The 20,849-nt window shown below is 39.6% G+C and overlaps 1 protein-coding gene across 2 annotated transcripts in view; it reads right to left on the bottom strand.

Annotated features, from left to right (window-relative positions):
* Window positions 1-318: 318 nt before the first annotated feature.
* Window positions 319-20,849, bottom strand: part of LOC128866435 (mucin-2) — a 189,991-nt gene continuing 169,460 nt past the window's right edge. The window contains exons 5-6 of one of the 2 annotated variants that reach the window (XM_054107155.1): window positions 18,802-19,693; window positions 319-8,436 (exon numbers count right to left, since the gene is read on the bottom strand). In XM_054107155.1, coding sequence (XP_053963130.1) covers window positions 1,332-8,436; window positions 18,802-19,415 — 7,719 coding nt within the window. In that variant the 5' untranslated portion in view covers window positions 19,416-19,693 and the 3' untranslated portion in view covers window positions 319-1,331. Of the gene's footprint in view, window positions 8,437-18,801; window positions 19,765-20,849 lie in introns of those variants that run through there. The other variant, XM_054107156.1, reaches the window with a different exon arrangement.

The following is a 20,849-nucleotide window of genomic DNA, read 5'->3' as shown; positions in this document are numbered from 1 at the left end:
TTTTTTTTCAAATTGAAGCAGAAAAGCAAAGCTTCCCGCAAATTGCGTTTCGACGGCACGAAAGTTGGCATACTCGGAGCACGAAAACACTGCGTTGTTTATACTTCAGCGAAATGACAGATACTGATAAACAAAGCCTAGGGATGAGGCTTTGTCATGAATATATATTCAGTATTGCCAACGCGATAAAGTGATAAATAGCGCCATCTGTGTGCCACCTTTAAAACTAATTCAACCTCCCTAAATAAAAAATAAAAAAACGCTTTACAAAAATAATTAAACCTTCCATAATTATTTTAAATAATATTTGTTGTTTATTTGTAACTTCTTTTAACGACGTACATTTAATTTCGTATTTAAATAACTATATGATTACTTATGGACAAACACTCTCAAATATGCCTCTTAAATGTATGTATATACATATGCGTGTGTATATATGTATGTATGTATATGCTATAACTTTTACTACGTATATCAGCGAAACAGAAACCATTATTTCGTACTTCATCGTTTTGTAAATAATAAAATATTTTTATGTGTTCGCATTTTTGTAATTCATGCAATAAGTTTGAGTTAATGAAATGAAAGTAGTTAGTTTAGTGTGTGGGTTTCGATAATACAAATACTATAAAAATAATAAAATGCAGAAGTAAAAATAAAAACAAAAAAACAGAGTTTATGTTAACAGTAAGTGCATAGAAAAATTATTATATTTCGTAACCTAAAAGTAATATTTAGCATAGCGTACAAATATCTCAAGTTGCATGTAGCGCATCAATCTCGAATCCAAATGACCCGTGCACAAAAACCATCACTCGTGTGTGGGTGTGTGTATGTGTGCACGTGTACAAGTAGTGTGGATGCTGTTGCGGGAGCGGTTGCGGGTGTGGGTGATTCGTGATTAAGGCACAACAAAAACAATTCTCGCCAACGGTACCTTCGTCGTGCGGTACTACATTCGAATTAAATATAATTTATTTGAATCTAAATGCTAACTGTTCAAAATAAAATAAAATATTCGAAATATTAAAAAAAAAAAAAAAAATTCACTAAAAATTCGTTCAACTTACGAAAATATTCGCTAAACAAAAATGTTAGTTTGGCTTATCTTCGCATATAGGCAAACAAAATGCGAATATGACGTTACCAGACACGCGGGCATTAAAATTTTCATACGAATCATATTGAAATGCCATAAAATAAAATTAATTGCATAGCATTTTCAATTTGGTTTTTTTTTTCTTTTAACGTTCTTTTAGTCTTCTGAGTCGTAAAAATTCGCGCATGCGCCTACAGCTTGACGAATGGCTGCTATCAGCATAAATCCTTCATGGCAGTAGTCGTGGGTTGAATCGTCCCATGAAGAGTATAATACCGGTTGGGTTGTGGCGCACAAAATACAGGAATGGTTTGTCGAAACGTAGTCGTGGCGCATCGGGTACACGTGCTTGTCGTGGTCGCAACGAAAGTGGCAGCTCAAGATATTTGGGATCTAGTAGATCGTCATAGAATCCACGTCCCAGCGCAGAGTCATGTACCAGCGAGCCAAAATCGATAACAGCCTCGGATGAATCGTAGGCACCATCGTCATTAGCTCCGAGGTCTTTGTTTCGTTTACGCAGCGGTGGTGCTGGATACATTTCCACGTGATGATGATCAGCAATCTTCTCCTCACCACAAGTGCTGAAGGTATTGATTTGTATGACATCGGAGAGATAAATGTCACGATTGGAAGAGCCAGTAAGGCCACGCAAGTCGGCGTAATCTGACTTAAAAAGTCCTTTCAGCCCCATTTTCTGTAAGCCTAGTGAAGCATTTACGAAAGATCTATGCGAGAAACGTGGCAGTTGCACCTCCATGCCTGGACGGTCCATCAACGAAGTGAGTATTTTACTCCAAGCATTCTTGCTAAAGGCCTGTTCCACAAGCTCTCGCTCAAGCCGCTCCAAACTCTCTGCTGGCGAAAGTGTGCTCTGATGGCCGGGCATAACATAAACTATGCTTACGGTATCTTGAATGCTGCCGAATGCTACAATTGTTGAATCCAAATTGGGCTCATAGCCAGCGGTGAAACCGCTCTTGTACAAAACAGCAGGAATAGGTATTAGACGACGTTGCCGCACCGATGGATGCACTTGGAAGAACATTTCGCCATCCGTCAATTGTGTAGAGCCGCGTTTGCAGTCTGTTTGGAAAAGATTAGCAGAAATGGTCGCCAGCGGTCCGTTAACCCAAAGACTATTTGTGCGTAAATATTCCAACACTTTGCCCATTGTATGGCGTTTAACGAGCAAATTTGTACGGCGACGTATTACATCGTTTACCACATGGAAATTCACTTCCTCTACATGGCCCGAATAGAATTGTTGGGTCTTCTCCTTGAAGAATTGCAGTATTTTGCCATTTGCGCGATCGCTGAATATCTCGCGCACGAATGCTGTTGTCGCAATGTCGCTATCAGTGGCATGTTCTACTGAATCGGTAATATTTCTGAAAACTAAATGTGGATTGAAGGTGACCATGTCATCCAATTTGAGTACTTCATTCATTTCGCCAGATGTGCTGCCACGTGCACCCAGGAAAACCATTGAAAGCATCGAGGTTAGCGCAAATGGTGATACCACCAAACTGCGTGCAGAACTAATCTTTTCCGATGTAATGGACTTCCAATAACTAAATGCCAATTCATTGCAGAGTTTGACAAAGGATTGCAGATCTTCGTCTAAGTTGGTTATAGATGCTTCGAGTCCCTTCGAGTTTGAAGGACTGGGTTCCATTTTAACTGGTGGTCGGGTTGCCTGCGTAGAGGTGGCCATCAAGTTGTTCAGTTGTGCTGGTCGCTGCATAGGACGCTGCTGGGTAGTACTGGCTGCGTAGGGTATAATTTTCGTGGGTTCGGCTGGTTTTGCCGCATTTATGCCTGATTGTTTATTATAGTACGAGACGGGTTTCAGCGTGTGTACGCGCTTTGTGGTTGTGGTTGTGGGTGTGGGTTTGGGGGTAGAAGTTGTAGTTGTAGTAGTAGTGGAAGTCGAAGTGGTGGAACTGGTGGATGTGGAAGAAGCCACACCTCCCATGGGTGTTGATAATGCAGCGAGAACTGGAATTGTGGGGAATCTCGGTATGATATAAGTGGTTTGGTCGCCTGCATCCAGCGGATTTTGTGGATCAGGACGGTAGTTGTAGTTGAGTTGTGATATTTGCGGGCGTTGTTGTGTAACAGATGTTTGAATAGGTTTGCTTGTTTGTTCGATTGGTATATGTTCAGTGGTTTCAGGCAATTCCGCCTCCTGGGATGTATTTATGTCAATTTCTGGTTTGGTTGTAATGACTTCCACCGCTTTTTCGCTCTCTGCGTCAGCTAATTTTGGTGGTGCCACTTCGGCAGCCTTTGGCGGCTCCGACACAGCTAACTGTATTACCTGTGGTAAAGTTGGCGATGTAACCTCAATGTCGGTTTCTTCAGCACTTGATGAGTCTTCTTCTGCATCCATACCATTATCATCTTCCTTAATTGGCTTTTCAGTGTATTTTGTGGTAGACTCCCCAAGTTTAATATAAGGATCTTCATCAGATTCCGTACTATCTATCTCATCTGAAATCATAATGGTAACATCTGTAGCAGTTTCTGGTTCTGCATCTTCATTCTCATCTGCTGACGTAACCTTTTCAGATGTAATACTTTGATCGACTGACTGGTTTGTTGTCACTTCAATTTCAATTGCTTCACTGCTTCCTTCTTCTTCTTCAGTTGTTACGTACTTTTCTGTTGTTGGTACGTTGGTGTATTGAAGTTGCAAATTTGCAGCATTCGTCACATTATCTTCTTCCATAGCAGTAGTTTCTTTTTCTGTTGAACTGTCGTATGATTCCGTGGAATCTGGTTTTGTTACAGAATAATTGGTTTCCTCAGCAACAATATCGTTAATATCCGCAGTGATTGTGACAATGTGATCGCTGGTTTGATCCTTTTCTAAGGACTCTTTCTCTTTGCTTTCTTTTTCATTAGTATCTTCTGAGTCTGTTTTAGTGGTTTCATTTGTGAAACTTTCGGTCGGCCCTTTTTCACTGTCATCTTTTTCGCTGAAATTATTTTCACTTGCAAGACTAACAGCCTCTACTGTGTCACTTTTATTCGACTCACTGGCATCTTCTTCAGTACTTTCGTTTTGAAGATTGGCTTGCTCCTCTACTTCTTCCTTTGAATGACTTGTCTGTGTTTCTTTAGTTTCATTGGGCACCTCTGTAGATTGCATTGCCTGCATTTCGAGTTTATTATCTACCCCCACTTCACTAGTCGTTTCTTCAAGTGCCTCAGCCGAGCTGTGTTCCTCACTGGGTTCTTCCTTCTCAGTCATAAATTTTTCTGTTACTTCATCCATTAAATTGGTCTCAGTTTGTACAGTAAACTCTTCCGTCGTTTCAGCAAATTCCGCTTGCGTAGGGTTTTCCCCGCTACCGTTCTGTTTGCTAGGCTTTTCCATTTCTGTTTCATTCGTCTTCTCTATTTCCGTAATAATCACTTCGGCACTTGTCATTTCTTCTTTCTTCTCTTCCTTACTTCCTTCGGCACTCATCTGTTCTTCCATTAAAATAGTCTCTGATTCATTAAGTGGCTCCGAAGATATATTACTTTGTTGTGTTTGAGTTACGTCGGATTGGGTAGGCTCTTTTCCCTTCTCTGCACTATATAAGGCTTCTTTATCTTCGAATTCTTGTTGTTGTGATTCATAAATATGTGACAAAGACGGTATTAGAACTTCCACTGTAGTGGTTTCTTGCGCAACTCCTTCCGATATAGGCGCCACAACTTTGTCTTCTTCTGGACTAACAATTTGTATTAAAGGCTTATCTACCACTTTGTATTTTTCGGAACTCTCCGGTTGAAGCTCAGTTTTATGTTCCACTATGTCTTGCTTTTGCGTGTTATGTCCCATTTCTTCCTTTTCGATACTGTTCGCTTGTGTTGGGACGTTATGTTCTACTTCGTATTTCTCGGAAGCATCGAGTTGTGTTTGGTCACTATATTTCGCTTCATTCTTATCGAGTATTTCTTGTTGTATTTCAGGCGTATGCTCAGTCTCCTCTTTTTCTGTGTTTTCCATTGATAGTTCAGCCTTGTGTTCCTTCTCGAGGTTTTCTGTACTATCTAGTTTGTCATCCGTTTTCTCCGCCTCTATTTTAACATCTTCTTGTGAAGTATATGTCTCAGTATATTCTGTTGTAGTGTCGATCTCAGTTGTCTGTTCATATTCTGCTTGGCTGAGTGGTTCTGTTGTTGGTACCAACATCGGTTTTACACTGGCCACTTCCGCAGACACTTTAGCAGGGGATGGAATTGTTGCACTACTAGTAATTGTTATGCCTCCATAAACCGGTAAACTGTCGTCTACATTACTTTGTTCCATCGCTGACTGAGATGGTTTTAGCAAGAAGGATGAGTTTAATTGCGCAAAGTTCGTTAATCGGTTGCCATCTTCTATGGGATCAGGCCGATCTGAATCAATTTTTTGCCCAGTCATTTGTTGTATAACATCGGACATCAGAAAATCAATTTCACTGCGCGTTTCATTGGTGTTCATAAGTGGATCGGAAGCAACTGTGTTTGTGCCATCCACCAGCGTCGAAGCCACTGTGGCCGCCTGCGTTTGGAAGTCAGACATGTTTATTTGATCCATCGGTTTAAGTACATCCATGTTCAAGTGTGGCTTTAGATCCGCTACCTGTGGCGGCGGTTCTGTAGATAAACTATCTTCTGCAATCATACCCGCAACCTTCTGTGTAACTGGCGAATGCATTATTGGTGGTGCGTGGTATTCAGTGCTACTGCCTCCTGCCAATGGCGTACTAGAATGTACCGTTTGCACGTCCACTTCATCGATCACTTCCACTACAGTTGTGTCATCTTCAACGAGGGACGAAACTGTTGTTACTTCCGTAACAATTGGTTCCTGAACATCAGCGTAAAGTGGTTCAAATTTAACTACATGTGACAAATCTCCACCATTCTTATCAGTTTCCTGGTTTTCAAGATTGCCCACTGTACCTGGTTCACTTTCAACAGGTTCTTTTTCTTCGATTGAATACTCTGAAATATTTGTGCTATCTGATATCTCCTGTTCGATCTGCTCTTGACTTGCATCTTGATCTAATATAGCCTGTGTAGTAGTTTTCTTCGTTGCCTCTTCAGCTGTTGCCACCACGGTTAGTGGCCTCATTGTATTGGCGAATTGCGGGTGTATTGTTATGTTTTCTGCTTGCTCTACGTTTGCGCCTGAATGTGGGACTGAGCTACTATCGGCGGACGCGAATAATGGTGCTTCAGTTATTGGTGCCTCCAAAGGTATGTCCGTCACAGGTCGCGATTCGGAAGCGCTTGACTCATTTATATCTGTTTCCGTCTTTTGCGTCAGCTCCTCTTTAAGAGACTCCATAATTTGATCGAATGAAGACATTGTATTTTGATCTTCTAATAATATTGGTTTGTCAGCCGGTTTGTGGTGCTGCTGCTGAATTTGTGCAAGTGATGGTAAAGGTTTGCGCTTGAATTGCCCATAATCAGCAGTGTCAGACTCAACAGCGGCCTCTTGCGCTTCAAGCGTTTCGGGTTTGTAGTCGGGCACTGGATAAACGGATACACCAGGACGCTTATTGGCATGTGAAGGTTTGACGTGTATTGGATGATAACCTGGGAAATGTTCTACGACCAATGTATTTTCTGTACTTGTAGTGGTGGTAGGTGCTTCTGTTGTTGTAGTCGTTGTAGTGGTAGTGGGCGCTGGAGTAGTCGTAGTTGTTGTAGTAGTAGTTGAAGTTGTGGTTGTTGTTGGTACTGGTGTGGTGGTTGTAGTGGTAGTAGTTGAGGGAATTGGTTTTTTGTGTGGACGTGGACGCGTTCTATTCGGTTTGTGGCTCAGCGTGTTATTGTGTTTACTGATCGTTGGCTCGATGGTCGTGGGTGCGGGCTCGGGCACGTCGGCGGCTGGATGATGCTTGTCGCCAGTATGCTCTCCATTGCCGGCTTGTTGGTGCTTGTGTGCGTTGTGCTGGGTAACACTAGTAGGGCGTGGCTTGCCAGTAGCTGGTTTACGTTTCTCACCAGCTGGATGTGGTTTGCCAGTGCCTGGTGCAGGCTGACGTGTCGGCTTCTTCTTTTTCTTTTTAGGTGCGGTTGGCTTCTGTGTGGTCGTGGTTGTTGTAGTGGGTGCAGGTGTCGTAGTTGTGGGCGCTGGTGTAGTTGTAGTGGTTGTTGTTGTGGTAGGTGCTGGTGTAGTTGTAGTTGTTGTGGTAGTTGTAGTTGTTGTAGTGGTAGATGTTGTGGTGGTCGGCTCAGGTGTCGTGGTTGTTGTCGTAGTTGAGGTGGTGGTCGGTACCGGTGTTGTTGTTGTTGTTGTCGTTGTAGACGGCTTCTTCTTTATCTTCTGCTTATTGTGCGCACCTGCTGGCTTCTTGGTCGTACTTGAACCATCACCGCCGTTCGGCGTCTTATGACGATGCGGTGCCACTGGACGCTTGTGCACGACCACAGGTGGTCTCTTGCCATAGCTTTCATCCAATTCGACCTTATCTTCTGCCACTATGGGACGTATTGTAGCTACACTTTGTATTATTTCTTGATTGTTGACGAAAACACGTCGTGTGGTGGTGTCCATTTGTGTATATTCGGGTAGCTTGTGATAGATAGGTTGCATTTGAAGCTGCGAGAAGCCGTCAAAGTGTTGCATATTTGCAGCCACATTTTGATACTGTTGCATTCCGGTATAGACAGAGTCATGAGGATCTAATTCCTCTTGCACAACTTGTGGTGTGATTGCTGTGGATGTAGTGGTGGGCGCCGGTGTAGTTGGCTTACGTTTTTGACCTGGCTTACGTTTGTTCGGCTTCGGACGTTTCGTCACATGCGTGTTGGACACTACACTCGTTGAGGTCTCAAGCAGTTCTGAGTCTGGTGTCATGACGATTTGTTGGGGTTTCTGTTGTGGGAAAATATCACTGCCGCCGCCATTACCAAAAATCGCCGGTAAAATCATTGACCACGATGAGGACACATCGGGTGTATCCAAAATAGGCAATGCATCTTTAGATATATTCTTGTTCGATTCCACTTCCTTATTCAAAACATTCTGCACACTATCAACTATGTCTTGGACATTCTTTTCCGGTTCACGATCATCTATGGGCACATGCTGTATAATGGATGAGTTTTCACCATCTCCGTTTGCCACAATACTCTGTATTTCTTCCATTGTCATTAGGCGTTTCACCAGCTCACCATTCTCATCGAATGTGTAGAATTCATAGCGATCAGGGTTGAGAAGATCGATGGGGCTGGCTACTTGAAGAGATGGCTGCGGCTTCGGCACTTTGTGGCCAAGGGCATCAGTGAATTCTGGCTCATCACCATTGAGTATTACCGAAACGGAGGTTACCACGCTGTAAGGGTAGCAAAAAGAAAAGGTAAGCGTATTAAATAAATATATTTAAAAAATAAAATTCCAAAATTATTATTATTAATTGCATTCGGAAGAAATTGAATCATCAGTAAAGAGAGAGTTGAGAGTTTTATGGAAATTCAGATAAAATAACTGCTGGGAGCATTTCGATAATTTAGCACTCAGATTCAATTAAATAGTGCACATGACTTCTAGTATCACTAAATACAGGGTGGGCCATATAGCGTTTACTTTTTGAACCACCTATTTTTTTGAGAATGGTAACACAAATTACATGTCAAATGTGTTCATAATTTACTTAAAGGTTTAACATTTACGAAATGGGACGCTATACGCTTGAATAAAATTGGGAAATATTGAAAACCTATTCCCAAAGAGGTGAGTCTTCTTCTTCCTCCGCCGTTATAGTAAATGGTGAGCGTTACCGTGACATGCTCAACGAGTTTTTGTTTCCGAAAATTGAAGAGGATGACATGGACGACATTTGGTTTCAACAGGACGGTGCAACTTGTCACACTGCCAAAGTTACACTCGAACTTTTGGCTACCGTTTTTGAATTCCGATATCAATTGGCCGCCTCGGAGCTGTGATTTAAGCCCGTTGGACTATTTTTTGTGGGGAGCCGTTAAGGGCAAATGCTATGCGCACCATCCAGATACGATTGATGCTTTAAAACACGAAATCGAAGTCGCCATTCATGAAATTGGAGCCCAAACAATCGAAAATGTGCCTAAAAATTGGGTTGATCGAATGGCCTACTGTAAAGCCAGTCGTGGCAGTCCTTTGAATGATGTTATTTTTTATTCATAAATGACAATGTTCTATCTTCAAAATAAAAAAAAAGTTTGAAAATATATTCTTTAGTTTCTTTTTTATACCCGATTCAAAAAGCAAATTTTACATGGCCCACCCTATATATTCAGTTTTTAATATGTACCAATGATTCACCCTGATTATTGCTCAACTGTTATCCCCTTTTAGGTGATTTCACATTGCATATCATTGCATACTTTTAAGCGCTAGTGATGCAGTACCAATTTTCGTATAAGTGGCAATTTAAAAGCTACAAATAGTAAATATATACTGCTGCATCACCACACACAATTCCATTGACTTCGTAAGGCACGCATACATCCATGTTCGTTTGGTAACATCCAATGCAAAAGCAAAGGAGAAGGAAAACAAATGCAGGAGCATTCACTTTGTGGCATAAACGTAACTGCTTGTATGTATGAGTGAAAACATCATGATATATATTTTTACTATCAATGTTACAAAAAATGATTTTTATTGAATTATTTGACAGGTTTGACGCACTTTACGTTGCTGCTATTACTCTGAAATGCATGCAAGTATTTGGCAATGGCTATGTTCGGACATACAATTTATGAGTTATCTGCATATTTTTTTATGAACTGAACTGAGATAACAAATTGTTAGGGTTGCAAGTTATGAAGCATGGAATATTTAAGCATAAACTAACAGCTGTTGGCTCATTTTTAAGTTATTGAATTTGATTGCAATTTCTTAACAGTTACCACTCAAATGCTTAGAATAAAAAATTCCCATTTTTTGTTTGGTCTTTTCGAATTGGAGCTGCATTTGATCTTAGCTGATAAATTTCATTCAAAAATGGTGATTCTCACATTTCTTTGCAATGAAAAAAGTGAATAAATGTTCTGTTTTGTTTTATTATTAAAAAATAGTCTTCCCGTTTAAGTAAAATGCATACGCAATTATATTCTTAGCTTTTTCATGATAAAACTTGGGTAAACAAGTTTTTTTTAATTTCTTAAAATTTTTTAATTCACTTTTTCGAGAATTTGAGAGTTAAGTACTGTACCTTCATATAGTACAGGAGCTTTTTGATGAGTTCTGACCATTTCTTTGCTTGATATTTTTAAGTTTCCCGACTGAATAACTGTAAAAGTCCTGGATATGACTGTATTGATAGTAGAGTTGTGAAGCCTTTACCACAAAATGCTATAAACTTACTCACACAAATATATAATGGTATCTTGAATGTAAATCATTACCCCACACAGTGGAAGTGTGCTGTCGTAGTAATGGTCCCAAAACCAAACAAACCTGAAAATAACGTCAAGTCCTACCGCCCCATTAGTTTGCTCATAACATTCTCGAAGATATTCGAAAGAATATTTTTGAAAAGAATTTTACCTGTAATTGAGGATCAAAATATCATTCCTGAACATCAGTTTGAGTTTAGAGTTGGGCATGGCACACCAGAACAATGCCATAGAATTGTGAATGTTATTACAGATGCGATTGAAAGAAAAGAATACTGTTCTGCAACCTTTCTTGACGTACAACAAGCATTCGACAGAGTTTGGCATATGGGACTACTCTTTAAAATTAAAAAACTGTTACCAGCACATTTTTACTTAGTGCTTAAATCTTATCTAAGCGGCAGGCACTTTTATGTAAAGCACCAAGATGCGTCATCTGAAATATACAGTATCAACGCAGGTGTGCCTCAGGGTAGTGTTTTAGGCCCAGTCTTGTATACGATATTTACTTACGACATGCCGACAACAGAAAAGGTAGAAGTGGCGACTTTTGCTGATGATACAGCCTTCATCACATCTAGTGAGTCCCCAGCAGAGGCCTCCTCGCTGCTACAAAATCACTTACACACTTTGGAAACTTGGCTCAATAAATGGAAAATTAATATTAATCATGAAAAGTCTATTCATGTTACATTTACACTAAGAAGAGAACAATGTCCTCCAGTGTATTTAAATGGTCATCAAATTCCTACTAGCGACACAGTCAAGTACTTAGGAATGCATCTTGATCGACGCCTCACATGGAAAAATCATATCAAAGCTAAGCATCAACAGCTTAAAAATAAAACCAAAAGAATGTACTGGCTACTTGGTGGCAAATCTCAACTTAGTCTAGAAAACAAGGTTAGATTGTATAAAGCTATATTGAAGCCTATATGGACCTACGGTATACAGCTTTGGGGAACTGCTAGTAAGTCCAATGTGAAGATTTTGCAACGCTACCAGTCAAAGACCTTACGAACACTTGTTAATGCACCTTGCTTTATCACAAACGAAGCCATACACATGGATCTAGGTATTCCATTTGTTAAGAGAGAAATCTCAGTATATTCTAAGAGATACATTGAACGATTGTCAAATCATGTAGACACAAATGCTATTTGCTTGTTGGACACAACCAATGAAATTAGACAATTAAAGCGCAATCATGTCTTAGACTTGCCATTCCTTTAAATTTGTCAATTTAATAATAATAATAAAAAAACAAAAAAAAAAAAAGAGCTAAATAGGAAATTGTTAAAATGCTCCATTAAATTTTAATATAAGGTATACATGAAGTAAGTTATACAATTTTCGAGTAAAAATTAAATCTAATAACATAAAATATGCATAAGAATTGTAAAAAGAAAAAATTCTATAGTTTTCTATGTAGTTTTCTATGCTGTCATTAGGTAATAAGATCTCTTTTGCTGAATATCTGTATTCTAAGATAGATTGCAAATAAAGTATTTCCATTTAAAAAAAAAAAATATTTTTTAATAACTTCTTTTTTTTAATAAATTTTTATAGTTAATTCTCCTCCAAAAACATATAAATACATTTTTCAAGCTTTGAGCAAATAAAAACCTAAATCAACAAATGTTGCTAAAAATCTCAAAATCTCGAGTTTCACGCAATGGACTGCTTGAAGTAAGTCAATTTGATTGATTTTTAATAACTTCTTTTTTTTTAATATTTTCATTAAAAAAGTATTAAAATCAATAAGATACATATAAAATGTCAACACTTTTCAATTAGTTCCTGCGTTATATTTATTAAGGCACTACAGAAAAATGTGCTATAGTTTGTTAGATTTTTCTAGAAATATTTTCGTAAGCAATTTATTTTGTTAATTTTATCACTTTAAGAGCCGTTTTACCAAGTAAACATTAATAGCATTATGAGTCAACTCAATATGTCTATAAACTCACTTTCGCTGCTTAAAAGCCTACGGGGCTATATGCACATTTATAGCCTATTAAATGAAGTAAAGTGAAAATTACTAGACAATGAACAGCAGGCTTTATTTCTTGGCATTACCAGACATGAAAACAATCGAACAAAGAAATTGATTTTAGTTATTTTGATAAGAAAACTTATTTTTGTACGCAGTTGAGCAAACGAAAAATATTAACTTTAAAGTAAGAACTGGTCTCAGACTCAGTGAGATCAGAAAATGAAAGGGTTAAAGGGTATTTTAAAATAAGCAATTGTTATGAAAACTCATAAGTTTCTGAAAACTTATTTTATTGGCCAGTTAAGAAAATAAAAGTGTATTATGACTAGCCTTAGTCATAGTTTATCAACTCAGATATTAAAGTTAATTTAAAGGGCGAGATCAGAAAAGGAAAGACGTGAAAATGGGTTTCAATGTTAGGAATAGCTTATTAGCTGAGTATTTAAAGTGTGTTATAATTTAACGGTAAATAAGTAAAACGAACTTTATACATAAGATGTGAAATTGACTTTTAAGGCGCGAAAAGAATAGTGTAATTTTTTTCTATCGTTAACTTAAAGTCTGAAATGCATTCAATACATTTTCATTAAGGCTTATTTTTAGCTCAGTAATTTATGGCATTGATGAAAATTTCTTCTAATTCTTCGAAAAGCTGAAAGTGCCTTCAATTGAATTGGCTACATAAGCGACGATGCAGAAACTTTTTTAATCTCCGGCAATAGCTGATTTCAGTGTATTTCCCAAAGTGCACTTTTTTGGCATGCATTGATTTTCATTTACCAAACACTACTCCTTTTCTGTATACACCTGCTATCATTCCAATTTCAATTGCAGCCTTACCCATTTGTGTCCAACCACAGTCACGGACTATGGCATGGCTTGTGACACTTTCGTTTATATGAATGTTTGTAATCATCGCTGTTCACAAATGTGTATTGTGTTGCTGGTGTACTGATCTGAATCCTGCGCTTTCGGCGAAATCCAATACGTGTACGCGTGCATGCTATTAGATCGCTGGCACCACAAGCGTAATTTCCTCAAACATTTTGCATATTCATGAATTTAGTTTGCCCTGGACTGCCATTGCTAAATCATAGGCATGCACATAGTTGGACTCTGCGAGCTAGAAATGTGCTGCCATTGTGCGGCTTATGTATGCAATGAACATACACATACATGCACACAAACTTTGATTGGTACTGACAACAAGATGAGCGCAGCATTAAATATGAGTGTTTAGAGTGCCGATCAGTGTTTGTTCAATTTTCAATTTTAGTTTTCAACTATCTACACATACACATATACATTTATGTTTAATTTAAAATGAAAGTTTGTTTGGGTTATTTATGTCATTTCCAGTTTTTACTAAAAAAAGTAATATATTTTTTCTATTTTTTTTTTTTATTTTTCATCTCCTTTTAAATTTTACCTGTCTGTAAAAAATACTAATATTTATAGAAATATAAATAGCTTCTCTTAAGCTTAAGTAAATCTCAAGAAATACTTAAAAAAGTACTAAAAGATGAATGCGATTAAAGTATCAGGGGAGGTGTTTGTCTTCTTAGTTGTTTGTGATCATATCACTGAAGAGCGAGGTCGACGCAGTCCTTATAAACGCCTATTTAAACGCCTTTAAATTAAATATTCCACTATTTCAAGCTTCCCTTCCTTCTAAGTTCTATCTAGTGTCTGCATGAATGCGAGGCTCCTGATTATTTATGACTATCCGTAAACTAAGCCCGTGTGGAGTTGCCTGATCTCCCATCGGGCGCGTCCCAGGTGGTGGATAGGGAGCCCTGGCATCACAAGAGTGGCCTTCCCTGATGGGGTGGGTTCAACGCTCGTGTGATGACTCAAAGCTGGCATAGAATCAGGGTGCCATCCGCGAACCAAACTGGCTAGGGAGGAGTCCCGAAAAAAACCAATGGTAATGGAAAACAATGGTAGTATTACTCCAGGTGGAATCCACACAAGTGGCAATCCACCCGCTTCGGCGGCAGGGGCATGGATTCTGGAGGCCCCAACCATTACCCAAGTCTCTCAGCTCTACGAGTGAGAGCGCATCCTGGAGAGGAGATTGCGATAGCAACCCCCTCTCCTTCAGAGTCTGAAAAACGTTTCCCTGCTTCTGAGGGCCTGAGTTGTGAGGTCTCTTCGGTGTCTGCACGACCTCCCAAAGAAGCAGGGAAATCGAAGAGCGCGGCAAGGAGGAAGAGAAGAAAGCGACGGGCAAGGCTCATGCGGGAGAAATCCTCATGTGGCTCTGCCGGCCCTTCTGCGTCTGTGTCTTCCAAACGACCTCGGTCAGCGGAAGTGACACCCACGGAAGCTACCGAATCTACGGTGGGCACAGACACTCCCAAGTTGTCTCGCTCTCGAGGCAAGCAGAGAAAGACGGTGGCTGAAAGCAGCACACCTCCCTGCCCTGCGGTTGCCGCCAATGGCCGAGCCACGACAGAAACACAGGGGGAACTGGTACGGCCCTTGTCCGGCATTGGAACACAGAGAAGGCATGGACATCGATCCAACGATTCTCTCCATGCCCCTTGACTCAATGCCATCAAGAGTCGTACTTGAAAAGAGATACAGTGTAGTGCTACCAGAGGCTCAGTTGTGGGGAGACTCAGAAAATGAGCCCGGCAAACACTGTTTTCGCATTTTTATGGATGGCTCCAGGACCGAGCATGGCTCCGGCCCTGGGGTCTACGTGGAATCCAGCGGGACAAAACTGCACTTTGCTCTTGGAATGCATGCATCTGTGTTTCAAGCGGAGGTGTATGCAGTTCAAGAAGCGATGAGCTTTGTTGTGGAAAAACGATGGAGAGGTAGATCTATATGTGTCTGCAGCGACAGCCAAGCAGCGCTTATGGCCTTAGACAGCCCTCAAACCACATCAGGGGTAGTGAAGTCCTGTAAATCCAGGCTGAACTATGTCGGTAGACATAATAGCCTGATGCTAACATGGGTCCCGGGACACGTGGGTATCGCGGGTAACGAGACCTCTGACTCCTTAGCTAAGATGGGCTCTGAAGCCAACTTCTTTGGCCCAGAGCCCGCTTTGCCACTCCCCTCTGCGGCCATCACGGCCACGGTTAGCAAATGGGTAACTACTACCCACAAGCGAGCCTGGCAGGCTGAGAGAGGCTGCAGATGGACAAAACTGATGTTACCTGTCATGTCCGATCGACTGTTGCAAACCCTTCTGTCATTAAGCAGAGGGGAGTGCAGACAGCTGGTTGGACTGATGACGGGCCACTTTCTGTGGGCAAAGCACATGGAGAGGTTGGGCATCTCAAACAGTGTACTCTGCCCAGCTTGTGAAGAGGAGGATGAGACGGCGTACCACTTCCTGTGTGTCTGCCCCGCCTTCGCCCGAATCAGGTTTGAGGTCTTTGACACTGATGTGTTAAGAAGCGACCATGTTGGCTCCTTGGCACCACAAGATCTACTCAGATTTCTTCGGAGATCGGGTAGATTTAAAGAAAATTAAAAGGGAATCCAAGTGTAGTACAATGGACTCACTTAATGTCTGAGTGCTGCACTTGCTAGTTGTCCCGACAAAAAAAAAAAAACAAAACAAAAAAAAAAAGCTGAGTCTGTAGCCAAGGTTCTTTAACATCTAAGTGATATCATATACAGATAAAATATATTTAACATTTGCTAGGCTAGCATTTATGTTTATTCTGTTTGACAATCAACTGATTGTACAAAAACACGAACAAAAACAACCGAACAACCCATTAATATTGATAAAAGCTAAACACTTAAATTTTTCTTACAATGGTGTTTGCTAACTCACTTTGACTTTAGTAATGAATAAAATTTCTCTTCAACAAACAAGGCAGTAAAATTAAATTAAAGTTAATTTAATCTACCCACGTTCTTGTAAGAATTCTTGTCCTTAATTAAAATATAAATATTTTGTTAACTTCATAAGGATGTATTATTAAAAACTTCCTTAAATTTTTGCCAATTACTTTTCATCTACCTAAATTTTTTTGTTGGATACTCAAAAACAAATGGCAAAAAGGTAATAAATTCATTACAAAAGGTTGCCACAACAACCAAGTATTTAGTAAACCGATAAAGTGGGTGTGAGAAATGTAGTTGTGTACTTAAGAAGCTGACTTAGAAGAAGGGCGTTAAAAATAATTGAAGAAAGGAGCTGGAAAATATTGTTGCGGAAAAAAAAAAGGAATTGGAAAATTTTGTGATAATAGAAATTCAAAAACAAATAGGAAGTGTGGGAAACGAAGCAGGCGCTAATTACTTTATGGAAAAGTGCACAGTCATGTTGCTTAGAATTTCTTATGCCTAACTCTTTTGTGAGTGCAAGCGAATAACGGCACACCATGGAGGTCTACATTTAGTATTAAAGAAGCTTTGTGGAAATGTGCAGTAAAGTGAGTTGTGTGGAGTTTAAGAAGAATTTAGTTGTTTAGCAAATTTGTAAATGGGAGCATACAACATTTTTTATTTAAATGCAAACATGCTCTTATTTTCTGTTTTTGAAGAAGAAATTGCACTCAAGGTTTGAGTTTTTATTATGTTTAGCAACTTAAGGGAATTGTTATAAACGTTTACCGGAGTACCGAATCGTTGGCGGCAACTTTAAAATCGCTTATTTCAATTTTTATTGTAGTAGCAGAGACAGGCCGTGCGAGTCAATATATTCATCATTGAATGTTTCGTTGTGAATAGACAACGCATCGGTTTAAGTAAGGAAAACATCGGAACCGTTTATACTTCAGAACAACATGGCTCGTGTTTTTAGGAAATTAAACAAATTTTGAAACCAATTAACTCCTGTTACTTGAATGCTTTACTCCCACTCATATTTTACGCAATCAAAATTAATTTAAGTGCTTATATGCATTGGAATTTTACCGTCGACTCCCTTGGCCTAAGAACTCGAGCAGGAGTCTCCCTTTGACTAAAAAATTGACTAAAAAACAAAAAATTGTATTGCTGCTCGGAAGAAAAAACGCACGACTATTGCCAAGAGAAGGTAATGTTAAGTACCAAAAGAAGCACAAATGTTCGCGGGTGGGAATATTCAATTATAAAAGGTATATTCATTACTGAAGTAATATAAGAAAATTGAAGAGATCATTTCCAAATTCAATCTTAAGCAATTCCATCGGCTCTTGATCTTGGATCTCAGGATGAACAAAATTGAATTAGCCGGAGTATATAACTAAAAGCTCAAGTACTTAGGCAGAGATATCCTTTGAACTTGTTCTAAAAGGCCTAAGGCAGGAAGAATAGATGCAAAAATAGCGAAAAGGGGTGGATATTATAAGGCCAACTCCTTTTCAAACTTTTCTGATTTCTAAATAAATCTTATAAATCTTTTGGGGTATAAAGAATACAGCTCATCCATTCTTGATACACCTGACTCAAATACGCACCTCCTTAGTTAGTCTAGCGAATGATGGACAAAAACAAGAAATTCCAAATAAAAGTATTGTTATTCTCACTACCACAGAAAATACACATTTAGTTGTCTATGAAACCTATGGTGGCCAAATTGACCAAATTGCTTGTATTTCATATAAATGTAACCATAATCGTACCACACTCCTTCTCAGCTGAGTAAGGAACTAAGTACGGCTTTTTAAGAAGCATTTATTTGTTACTCAAGTGCTGAAAGCGCACGACCGATCGATGTGTATTTTGCACATGAGGTCCCGGATCCATAAGCCGATTCCTGCAACACCTAGACTGACAACTGCTTCTGGTTCCATGAAAGGAACTGCCGATGCACTGTTCACCAATTCAGCAGCCAGTTCGTTACTGAACAACACAGCATCCTGGTACCTACATAAGCTTAAGCTTATTTCCCTTGCGCCGAAAGTAAGCTTTAACTTACATTCCAAAATAATTTTTGAGGTGGTGCGAACATTTTGTAGAATCTTTAGGGCAGCCCGACTAGTTGGGCAGACATTGTTTTGGTATCTGCGCTACCTCCTAACAATTTTTCGTTTTATTTCCACTGCATTGATTAAAGAAGTAACCCCGGTTTGAAAGCCCTGTTTGCAAACCCATCTTGTAAGGTCAATACCTCAATATTGGCGTCCCGAAAACACTCAAAACGTGTGCCACTTCAATAAAATAAAAAAGAGATGTGTAAGTAAAGAGTATGGCATAAAATTCATATAAATCAAATACACCAACTTCCATCAAACGGGCAGCGGTTAAATAGGCGTGAAAATAGAGTGAGTAGCCTTTTAAATCTTAATGGATGGGTAAGCAGCAATGTGCAAATGTGAAAAGAATGTCTCATTAATTTGGGTTTTTCCATTACGCGAATCACACTCACCTGGAGCCGATAATTTTCTTTGATGAATCACCATCCTTCTCAGAACTGAAGGTCACTGCCGTTTCGTCATTAGCAACATCTGGCGCTGCTGTATGGATTGGCGGCTGCTGTGGTGTCATCGATACATTATAAGCAAAGACCGACTGTTGAGTGGTTGATGCAGGCCTCGTGACAGAGGAAGTGACATTGGCAGCTTTGTTGCCACTTATGGCGGTAGTGGAGCCGGCCGGGCGTGTGGTAGTCCCTTTTGTTGAAATGTGATTGGCAATACCGCTGCCACCGCTACTGCTGCTAGTACTACTAGTGCTGCTACTGCTGCTGGTGCTGCTCGTTTTTGTTGTGGTTACATAAGTGGCGGTAGTGTTGGGCCGCTTTGTTTTATGTTGATGTTGATGCTGTTGCTGTTTGTTTAGCTGCGGTTGTGGTAAACGAAATTCGTAGGCACCACCAGTGCCCAAAATGTCACTTGTTTCCTCGTTCACAGCATCAGGTCGCGGATCATTTGCATAGTTGCTAACCAAGCTGCCACTGCTCGCTTCTCGCACGTGCGCCGCTCGAGTGGTTGCCGTTAGCAGCGCGGCAGCTGTCAGCAGCCACAACACGTACAAACGCATCGTTGCTGCGGTAGCGAGTGGTCGACCTCGCTTACAAAACCTTTAACTCAGTTCGTATGAACCGTACACAAAATTTCCGTTGGGTTGCGACTTTGCGTGTTCCCGTTTGTGGTTGTGTTGTTAGCTGATTTTAAAATTCTACCACCACAATTCGGAGTAGATTTCTCGCCTTTCTACTAAAATATTAATTTATGTATTATTTTGTGTAACTTTTGTGTCAATTCCTCGTTGCTGTATTTGATTTGGGTCCACTTAGCACGTAGAAAATAATGAAAAATCTATAAATAAGAGAAGAAAAAATTTCGAAATTAATTAGTATGGCAAAAAGCGAAATAAAAATAAGCTGAAAAAAAAGATAACATAAGGAGTGCTAAAAACACTTAGCAAGTCATTAACACCAAGCCCACAAGAAAAAACCTATGCATACAATTTTGGGTCTTAAAAGATTTGGCTCTTAAACAACCGCGCCACATTGGTTGCCTAGTGAAGCACCGATAAGATGGTTCAATATTTCTGCTGCCTTCATTGGCTTACTGCTATTATTCTTGAAGTGATAATCTTTTTGATTGACAATAAGGTATTTATCATAACTGATTTGTGTGGTAAACATCTCGACTTCTGCTTCCTATGATTTCCCCGCCTCCTTTTCTTTTTTCAATTGCATGTCAATGCACTCTCCTTCTTTGCCAGTATATCCTGAAAATTTATCAGCGCTGACTAGGCTCCAGCTTATCAAGTGCGGTAGTAAATGAGTGTGAATCAAATAATGCTGAAAAATAAGCAAAAAAGTAACAAACAAATAGAATTTAAAAGTCTAAGGATTCACAGATTTGAATGAATAACTTAAAAGAAATGATAAAATGACTAAGAAGGCCGTCGTAGCCGAATGGATTGGTGTGAGACTACCACCTAGAAGTACGTAAGTTCGAAACCTCGAGCACGAAATAAAAATTGATTCACAAGTTTTTTCTAATGGCTGTCGCTCCTCGGCATATAATGACAAATCGGCGAGTATATTTCTGCTATGACAAACCGCCTCATAAAATACCATCTGTCATTCGAAAGAGGCATAAAAGAAGAGGTGACTTAAAAGATTAAAAATATCAGAAACTTCCTTGTAATAGGGCTATGAATAAGTTCGTGCGGTTTTACAACAGATGGCGTAACTTGATTATTATTCCATCGATCCACATTTCCAAACATTCATTGGAGAGCTACTGTCGTAAGGCACAAACGTCAGTATAAGTTTTTTATTTGAAGCGTAAACAACAATATTTTTACCACACTTGAAAATGTCGAATTTCGTGCCAAATAATGTGTTTTTGCGGGGAATTCTTCTTCATTATTTTAATATGAAGAAAAAAGCAGCCGAAAGTCATCGTATCTTGGTGGAAGTTTATGGTGAGCATGCTCTATCTGAGCGAACGTGCCAGA

This window comes from Anastrepha ludens, chromosome 6 (genome assembly GCF_028408465.1).
Source record: "Anastrepha ludens isolate Willacy chromosome 6, idAnaLude1.1, whole genome shotgun sequence".
NCBI lineage: Eukaryota > Metazoa > Arthropoda > Insecta > Diptera > Tephritidae > Anastrepha > Anastrepha ludens.
The sequence above is the reverse complement of the archived record's forward strand: the minus strand, read 5'-3'. Positions and strand labels throughout refer to the sequence as shown.